Below are 9,974 nucleotides of genomic sequence, written 5' to 3' on the forward strand. Positions count from 1 at the left end.
TAACTAAAGCTCTGTAGGTGCGTGTTGCTATGCTTGGCCGGCCCCTGTGAGTTTTAATTTATAGTACGTACTCCGTACAAGCCATGTCCAAGGAAAGAGAGCAGTGCATTCTTCGTATGGAAAGTTCTCTTCATCTTTGTTTGGACAGGAAGAAAGACTGAAAGAGGGGAACCGGGTAAAGGTTTCCCTGCCCTGTCGACCCTTGTCGCATAAGAACACGGGAGAGCCCCGGAGGAGGACGCTTCTTCGGGGGAGCTTCGTGTGACAATGGCGTCGAGGAGAGCGGCGCGTCGCCGGAGAGCGCCATCGCCGGTGGAAGGGGAGACGGACGGACGAACGGAGAGGCGAAGGCAGGAGAGGTGATCAGTTGGGCCTTTTTGTGGATGGGCCTACTTGTTAGGCCCATTGGATTGGATTGGGTGGGCTTGACGAAATACTTGGGCCGGTTCCAGTTTACACACTGGATTGGACGGACGGACGGTTCATGTGTGCGGTATTAGGGGGGCCAAACCATGCACCTTCTGCAACAGAATAGTTCCATTTCCCTAAAAAAAAAACAGAATAGTTCCATGAAAATACTTGTCACAAAAATGGGACAGAAGTAACAGAAACAAATTGAAAGTAGCAGTACCACGGGATATAGTCATACAAAATATCACAATTCACAATCAAACACAATACAGAAGTAACGGTCTCGAGTAGATGAGTACGATGCCGTCTATATTTTTCAACCCGCAACAAGGCAATTCAGATTTTATGAAAATAGTAGTCCTGGTTATCCTCTCCACTTAACAACAGTACAAGGTAAAAAACGAGAAAACATAAGAGAAACCTTTATTTAGAAGAAAATTACCATCCAAATTCATGTCGTCGAGAACTTTCACTCTGATTGATGGTTGCGTATGTGCTCCGAGTGACAGCAGTATCTTGCGGTGATACTTCCTTCAGTTAGTGATTATTTTTGTCCGCTTGGTGTTGTCCTTCAAATATCCAACCAAGAACTTGGTTGCTTCATCTGCTTGACTATCAACGCTCAGATGCACCTCTTGGATACTTTCAAGTGTGTCCACCCCATAGATCCCTTCAAAGGCCTGAAACCGCATATCGATCCTCTCGAGTGCTGGCATTGCCTTCGCTGTAAATGTAAGCCTTGGCACAATAGTTGCAAAGAAGCGAAGCAGCTTTAGATTCGCAAACCCTCCAGGTGGAACAACGATCTCCCCATCACCGAGGCGTTTATTTTCCTGAAGCATGTCCTCTATGTCGGCCTGATCCTGCTTCGCTGCACTGAGCGAAAAGGTGAGAGAGAACAGTTTAGGAAGGTCACCGAGGAGCTCCAAAGTATCAGCCCGGAGAACTGTCACGGAGAGGGTTAGCTTGAAGAGGTTTTTGAGATTGTTGATCCACTTTGGGGCTCTTTTCATCTTGCCCGACAGCTCCAGGGCGATGAGGTATCTTGGAGGAGCGGACATGGCATCCAGTGAACTGATAAAATCAGAACCCTCATCATTGATTGCAAGAGTCTGCAGGCCGCAGCTGCAGAGATACTCAATGGAGGAGCGCAACTGTGTGGAGGTCCGACCACCCTTCTGTACGTTGAGTTTGTAAATGGCAAGTTTCCTTAGCCCCGTCAGCTGATGGAGGCTTGCTACAGCTGTTGAGCCCTCAGTGATCTCAATCCCTGACAGTATGCGCAGTGCTTTCATCTGCTCCTTATTTTTCTCTTGAGGCAACCTCAACGCCTTTCTTGGATTTTTGCTCCCTCCAAGCATGCTGCGGAGCCGTTGGAGCTGGCCGAAAGCTTTGGGCAGCACCACCACATTTGTCTCCCTGATGTCAAGAGTTTCCAGATACTGAAGCTTCTCAATCTTGGAGGGAATCTTGGCCACTTCTGTTCTTCGGAGGCTCAAATACTTCAGTACAAGCATTCTACATATGTCATTCAGATGGTTATGTGTCAAACCCTTCCAGCCCTCGAGATCCAGCACTTGAATTATTCCATTATTGAATGAATGGAAAGGCAGCTTGTTCATGCTTCCAAACACAGTCAGTGATCGCACTTGAGACAAGTTCATGCCTTTCGTCGAATTCCCATGCTTGGAACCACTGCTTTGCATCGACAGTCGACGGACTTTATTGCTAGGTGCTGGCATCTGCCAGTGGCCACCAACAACAGTAATGAAATTCTCTTCGCTTGACTTGGACACGATGTATTCAAGGATCATGTCATGAACTTTGAACGATTTTACCTTCCCATTGCTGCTGTGCTCTAAAGGACGTATTATCTTCCTTTCTATGAGCTGATTAAAGTATGTTTCTGCAACTTCATCCTCGGTCAACCCTTGCTTCCCACTGACAAAACATTCAGATATCCAACGCCTTGTTAGACGCTTCCTACTAATTTTCGAACCCTTCGGAAATATGCTCAAGTACAATAAGCAGGTTTTGAGCTCTGCAGACAAATCATCGTAGCAATAATCAAGTATCCTTGTGACACCATCCAGGGTAAGTGGAGCCCCCTGCTCTGTAAATAATGACTCGCAAACTTTACTCCAGTGGTCACTTTTTTTTCTTCGGTTGCAGGCGACAAGACCAGCAACGGCAACTATGGCCAAAGGCAGCCCCCCACAATATTTCCAAATGTCCTCATGCACTTGTTCTTTCTCGCTACTTTCCGATTCATAAACACTATGATTGAACAAACTTTTGGAGTCGACATCGTTAAGGACATCAACTGTATGCAGATGATCAGTTCCCTCTCCTTCGGAGCACGCTGCACCAACAGCTTGAAATCTTGTAGTCACTATCACTCTACTGTCTTTTGTGTTATCATGTGGCAACCAATTTCTGATCTTATCCCATGTTTCTGCAGACCATATGTCATCAATCAAAAGGAGATACCTGCCAAGATAAAAGGTAATAAATATATATGAGAAAAAGACATGTCTGCTTATCCAAGTTTGTGTTTTGCCTTAAACCTATAGTCATAAAATGGGTCATTCTGTACCTAGCTAGGTATAGATATTTTATTTCCCAATAAATATAGTGATGTTTTCTCAAAATACAAACATATAATGATATGTATAGTCATTCTAGATAGCTTTAGATCTAGTAGAAGTTAAACTATAAAAAGTTGATGTGGCATCAATTAAGAAAATATGGCGATAATAGTAATTGCCAAAAAGCAAAATAATGGTTTAGAGGTACCTCTTTCCATTCAGTCGCCCTTCCAGTTCTTTGACGAGTTGATCACGGTTCATTGTTTCGATCTTGTTCTGCATCCAATTAGAGCTGCCATCATTGCCCTGCTGCCTGTGGCCGAAGATCAGTGGAAAAACACGCTTCACTGAGCTTTTAATGTCTGCAGATAGTCTTTTTTTCTCCAAACCCCCTTTGCTGCTGCCTTGCTGCTCATGCTCGCTGTCCTGTGGCTTGATTTGACCAAGAATATCCCTGAGCACTTCATCTTCGTCGTAGTTCTGAGACACGGTGACTGATGCCCGGCAGTCAAATTCATTTCTGAAGTTTCGGTACAATGCCGTTGCAATGGTGGTCTTTCCCATGCCACCAAAACCGACTATGGACAGAACAGCTCGATGCTTTCCAGAAATATTATCACGTTTGTTTAGCCAATTCCCAAGCTCCCTCATGTATGCTCCCACCCCCACAGGCTTCTCTGTACGGATGAGCTGACGGCTCCCCATCAGATGCTCAGTAATGTCATGCTCATGCCTAGCAGCACGGGAGGCTCCAGCTACAGAGGTGCTGCTGTTACTGTTGCCTGGGTTATCCACTCCATATCTGCCGCGGCGTTCAGCAATCTGTTGTGCCCGGAGCTTGAGGTCAGCAATCTTGGAAGCAATTTCACGGCGAGGCCCAAACGTCCAGAGCTCGTAGACTCTCATCACTATGAAGGAGCACGTGGCATCACTGAGGGAGTCGTGAGGGAGGCGGTGGGCAAAGTCGTCAATGCAGTCCTCCATGTCATATGCCATGTCACGGATCTGCTTCATCCAGTCCTTCAGCCTACGGTCATGGCCGTCCGGAGCAGAGCTAACATCACCAAGGAAGGCCTGCATAGTGGTGAGCTCGTCATTGATGTACTGGACGTCGCGGCGGACTCCACGGATCAGAGTATACTCCTGGGCGAGGAGGCTGCCCAGCTTGCCTAGGAGAGATTTCATGGTTGCTTCCGAAGCACCCACCACAAACTCCATCTTCTCGTTCTTTGTGCTCTTCGCTGCAACAATCTCTCTCCCAGAATTCCGAATGCAACAAAGTTTGAGTCAGTTGCAGGAAGTTCAGATTAAGCACAGACCAGTTGACAGAAAGTTACGTCCATTGCCTCCCAGGCAGTTGTTAATCTACAAAACAAATTGAAAAAGATAATCGTAAGGGTCACCATGACTCAGAGGACAAAATAATTAAGGAGTAAAAGGTTAGACATATATAATCAGAAAACGAATCAATTCTCGTGAATATTGAGTTATCCCCCAAAAAAGGTCAGACATATATAATCAGAAAATGAAACAGTTCTTGTGAATATTGAGTTGTCCCCCAAAAAAGAGATCTATGCAAATGTGGCAATCGGTACTCTACTTAAGCTCGGATTTTACCACTTATAGATACCATTACGACTAGAAGAATTGTAGCCACAATAATGTGAACACCAGTTAATTGACCACTAAATTGATAAAAATCAACAGCACACGAAGTCTTACATCCTTTCTCCATGCTTCACCACCCTCCCTGCCTAGTTGTGAAACTAATGTTGAGGAAATGTGGCAATATGTATTTCAACATATCCTAAATTTTTTATAGAGAAAAGGCACTCGCCCAGCTTTATTAAGGTATTTCAATTCACACATTTTCTTCAAGAATACACAGGAGATATGCGCATCGTTTCATTAAGGTAGACAACCAACATAGCACAAGAGTACATGGGAAGAGGCCAAACGCCACCAAAAGTAAACCCAAACCTAGAACTCCTACTAAATTCATGGGGACTGAGGCAACAACCTTGTGATGAAAGAAAACGAACAGGACCCTCCAGTCTCACCCAGTAACCAGAGTAGGAAGCCTGATGTTTCTGCTAACCTAGCAAAATCAGTCGTCACAAAAGTGAAGAAACTACGGCACTTGCAAGGTCGTGAAGAGCAGCCAAAATAGTTCGACTCACAGGGACTCTAGTTGAATACCATCTGTTTACCAGTTTATACATTATTATTTTTGCTATGCCATGCTGCTACTGTTTTTTTGCGAAATTAATTGATGGAAAACAGGCTTGGGGAAAATTCATGGTCTTGCCAGCCACTCCACAACGGTGACTGCAGGTTCTGGTTGGCCAAGAAGAAGCGGGAGGAGCAGAGATGGGATGAGGGCAGAGGAGGCACCTGGTCACCGAGAGCGCCGCCGGTCTTGCCGGTCGGCCGTGAAGATGACAGCGGCGCAAGCGGATCTGCAGATGGGAGGAGCGGCTCAGTGCTCACGGTTGATGTCCTGGGTCAGAGCTTAGATCCAACCAAAGCTCAGTGCTCAGTTCCCAACTGGATTACACTATGGAAGCGGGAGACCTGGGACAGCTGTCCCCAAATAGCAGAAAAGCCCTTGACGAAAAGGAAAATCACAGCCAAGCTGATTGTTCTTTTCTCCGCCTACCATTGATGGCAATTATACACGATAGAAACCGATCCACTTTGACCCCGGTAGGGCACTCTCAATGCATCATATTTCAAACCGTATCATATGCATTAAATACATGTTTAGATATAACTCTTTTAATGGTTTGTATCTTAGTGTTGTATCTAAATAAGGTCTCTTTATTATGTTTTGTGAGAGAGAAGTTATGAATTTTTTTGAGTTAGCGTTAAGAGTTGCATCTAGATTAAGATATCATGTCTTTTTTTTTCATTAAATAAGTTGTCACATCAGATTTTTTGACTACGTGGCATATTAAGACACGGTGCATACCATACCTTAGCTAGAGAATGTTTCGATTGATTGCACTTCTCGAGGATCAGTAGCGTTCCAACAAAATGATGACATTTCTTGAGGACCGGTACTAACTCTCAGAGAAGTGTCGTCAGGCTAAGGGACTTTTAAGAAGATTGGTTGAGTAATTTTTTTGAACTTAGATTGATTGTGTCACTAATATAAGAGTGATTGTTGGAGAGTATTTCGTGCGCAACCGTGGGATAAAAATTATACAAAAAACGAGCGTCGTCTTCCACATCGATGTGTACGACCCAGTGGCACACCATGCCGCCTGACTATAGCCCGATCTGGTTTCTTAGGAGGAGGCGACGGCGATGGCCGATGGGAGAGGTTTGCGAGTTGGATGTAATGGCGGCAGCGGCGCATGCACGTCCTAGGTCGGGAGTGGGACTCGGCCACTCGAGAAATGAAAGAAATCGGGAGGGGTTCGACCGTTCAGGTAACGAGTGGCGATGGGCCTAAACCGGCCCATTTAACCAAACGTCTCTGATTTTTCTACGGGAGCAGCGCCCCTAAGGACAGGCGGCCAGTCAGATCGGACAGCCATAAAAGCTTACCATGTCGAGATCCGATGGCCGAAAACGCTGATAGCGTGAGAGGGCGTGGAGAGTGCCCAGTAAAAGTCCTACTGCCTCCGGTCGAAATTACTTGTCGAAATATTACATGTATGTAGACATTTTTTATACATAGATACATCGGTATTTGGGCAAATTTAAGACAAGTAATACCGATCGGAGGGAGTAAATATTTTTTATTACGGATTTGCTAACTCTTAGTTCGTCTGAGAAAATCTTATTTCTCAGTCGATATAGCAGGATAGGTAAACAAATAACTGAATATGAATATAAGCTGCCGGTTGGTCTGGTGGTTGGTGGACTGAACACATGTTCTTGAGCTCCTGTGTTCGAACATTTGGTTGCTCATTTTTCTGTTTCGTTTTCTTTTATTTTTCTTATTTCTATTTCTTATTTATTATTTATAGCTTATTTAGTTTTTGTTTTTAATTAATATTTCTCTTGATTTCACTTCTATTTTGTTTTTTCATGGGCAACTCTAGCGTTAAGTGAGAATATGTGTGTTTGCCTTTATGTTATATCTATTTAGTTTATCCGATCGTATTAATCGAAGGCGGTCAATGTGTGAGTACATATGTCTCCATTTTTTTCTACAAATTGCACACTTGGGAGTTTCATGGTTGACAAATTATATATGTCCGGTAACATAAAATAGCAATATAGGATAAATTGCACATTTATTTTATTTTCCTGTGTCCCAAATTTCCTTTGAACGAGTTACTATTCCCAAAACCATAATTTGCATTGTGCAACTTTAGAATTAGGTATCGGTCATCATATACCTTTTCGTCTTAGAGTGTGTGTTGGGTTGACGATGTTTTAATTATTTGTTGTTTTAGGACAACCATTTAATTTTATTCGATTTTAGCTATAATTTTTCGAGTTGGATATACGTTGCAACCGTAAATTTTTTAGTTGGTGGTTTCAACTGTAATTTTTCGAGTTTGGATCTTTCAACTGCAATTTTTTGAGTTGGATGAACGTTGCAACTGTTATTTTTTTTAGTTTGATGTTGCAACTATAATTTTTCAAATTGGATATTGCAACTATAATTTTCCGAGTTGGATATTGCAACTGCAATTTTTCGAGTTAGATGTTGCAACTGTAATTAATTTTTTGAGTCGAGGCCTATTTTTTGAACGGTAAAATAGTTGTACCTATAATTTTTCTAGTACCATGGATTGCATACAACCATAATCGGAATATGCATCGTGGCTGAGTTTCGGATTTTTAGGCCAAATCAAAATTGCACTGCTCGTTGCCACACTACTAGAATCCACCATTTTCCCTAGTGCCAAATACTCTAGGTGAAAGCAAAAAACCCTTAGGTAAAGGCTTCACCTAGGTACTGCACTAGGGAAAGAACGCTAGGTATAGTATGGTGGGGAAAGAGCTCTTTACCTAGAGGCATTTCAACAGCTCTAAGGGAACATTTCTTTACCTATAGGCTGGAACTCTAGGGAAAGATATCAGATGGGGACTGCATATGCCACATCATCATCTTCCCCTAGAGGACTTTACCAATCAAAATCTAAAATACACTCTAGGGAACCATATTCGAAATCGTATTTACCATATATGAATTTATATTGACCATATTCAAATTTGTAATGACCATAATTCAAATATATTCAAATGGAGGCAGAATTAATAACCAATAGAAAATGCACAAAACATAAGTTGTTTCAATCAATCTTGCTCTTCATTCAAATAACACGTTCATGACCAATATCAAGTGTTGTTCATACACCAAAAAACATCATCATTGCAGCTTAAGTATTCGATAAGTAAATTGCTAGAGTTTGCTATGCCCGTGAGTAGTGACGAGAAAGTAAATGTTGTTCCAGACTCATGGAAGAAAAGCTCCGAACAACCCGTCTTGATCTGCAGAAGGCTCGTGGGCAGAAACATCTGAGTAACATTGTGTTCCTGAAAATAAGATTGCAAGCATTTTTAGGAGTTTGATGAATGCATGTACATAATTTGGACAACATAATGGTTGTAAATATAACATTTGGCCATCAGAAGATGCAACAGTAAACTCCTAGATTGTTGGATTTACCATTCATACAGATCAAACAATACCAACAAACACATTTCTTAAGTATTCAAATGGAAAAAAAAAGCTTTGATTACTTAAGTAGTAAGCAATGTCCAGCAATACGGCAACTTACATAAGTAATAAAACAGATTTCCCCAAAATACATAGCAAGTAAACAGGTGAAACGATTAACTCTTGGGGAAGAGTTTTGTAAGCTCACAAATTTTGCTCTAGTTTAAGGACAGATTGCAGGCCTATGTAGAACTAGAATATGACACATACAAGCTCCACATTTAAAAAGGAATTGAAATGCTACACTGCTGAAGAATAATATAAACACACACTAATCAACTGAGAAGAAAATATGAAGAATAAAATTGAGAAACGAACATGTGTTTTGGAGGACATGACGATGGCAGCCAACACCTATTCATCCTTAGTCTGAACTTGCCGGAAGCAGAACCTTTAGCAGAAAGGTGCCTGCAACAGCAGAAAAAACAAGGATTCCATGCCATGAACATCTAAACTATTTGTATATGTAAACTTACAATAGGATTATCGAAAATTTAAGCAAACATCAGTGGGGCAGTACTTCCCTGCAGATGGAGATCTAACCATCTCATGTTCGCTTCATCTGTCTTGATCTCACGCATTCCATTCCAAAGATGAAAGATTAGGCAGTTGAAGCGCCCTTCACTATTACAAAGTCACAAGAGATGACTCATCTAAGAAGTACAAAAGAAATAAAACTTCATTGTTGCAGCAAACAATTGATTCTTGAGTTCTGAAATAATGATTGTTGTTAACTCAATGAGTTCCATACTACTCCCTCGTTCCCAAATTAGTTGACGTATTAGCATAATTCCTAATAACAAGAAGCAATCAAGAACACCAACTGCTATTTAATGGGGAAACTGAACTGACTTATATATGAAACTAGCTAAGTGCCCGTGCGTTGCAACGGTATTAAGCCATGTATACAAACAAGTTTCTATGGAACCATTATTTATATGTGGTGCATTGGATTAACAAGTCAAAATTCAAGTGCTCCATGACAAGTTTCTATTGAAGCATCAAGAGTTGACAAACCGTAGCCTATATTCAGAGTCCAATTCACCTTAGTACCAGACCTCAAAACTAATACATACTTCGTATTTGCTAGTATTTCTGCAGAATATAACTTATGAAAACATGGAGGCACATGATTTTTGTGCAACACTCTTTCCTACCTCTTGTTAGGCTGACGGTTCATTTATTGGACTCAAGAGTACTTCAAGGAATTAGCTAGGAGTATAGTAGCATAATGGCTAATGTTATGATAGCTGATGCCTAACACGAGGAATAGGTGTACAACAAGAGTACTT

At 42.1% G+C, this 9,974-nt stretch overlaps 1 protein-coding gene across 2 annotated transcripts; it reads right to left on the reverse strand.

Moving 5' to 3' along the window:
* Positions 1-89: 89 nt before the first annotated feature.
* LOC104582792 (disease resistance protein RPP13) lies at positions 90-5,552 on the reverse strand. 2 transcript variants are annotated; one of them, XR_730812.3, is made up of 4 exons: positions 5,394-5,552; positions 3,208-4,364; positions 854-2,901; positions 90-545 (listed from the first exon to the last, which is right to left on the reverse strand). XR_730812.3 is itself a non-coding variant. In XM_010233630.3 (3 exons), exons 2-3 carry the CDS (start codon positions 4,215-4,217, stop codon positions 945-947), a joined length of 2,967 nt encoding a protein of 988 aa, XP_010231932.1. In that variant the 5' UTR covers positions 4,218-4,364; positions 5,394-5,552; the 3' UTR covers positions 603-944. The 2 variants fall into 2 exon arrangements, 1 of the variants encoding a protein (XP_010231932.1); XM_010233630.3 differs by lacking the exon at positions 90-545 and having other exon boundaries at positions 603-2,901.
* Positions 5,553-9,974: the final 4,422 nt, after the last annotated feature.

The sequence above is a fragment of the Brachypodium distachyon genome, chromosome 1, assembly GCF_000005505.3.
Source record: "Brachypodium distachyon strain Bd21 chromosome 1, Brachypodium_distachyon_v3.0, whole genome shotgun sequence".
Lineage (NCBI taxonomy): Eukaryota > Viridiplantae > Streptophyta > Magnoliopsida > Poales > Poaceae > Brachypodium > Brachypodium distachyon.

Coding starts and splice junctions, on each gene's coding strand:
- LOC104582792 (XM_010233630.3), bottom strand. CDS start 4,217: ATGGAGTTTGTGGTGGGTGCTTCGGAAGCAACCATGAAATCTCTCCTA. Junction 2,902..3,207: donor GGGCGACTGAATGGAAAGAG/GTACCTCTAAAC, acceptor TTATCTTGGCAG/GTATCTCCTTTTGATTGATG.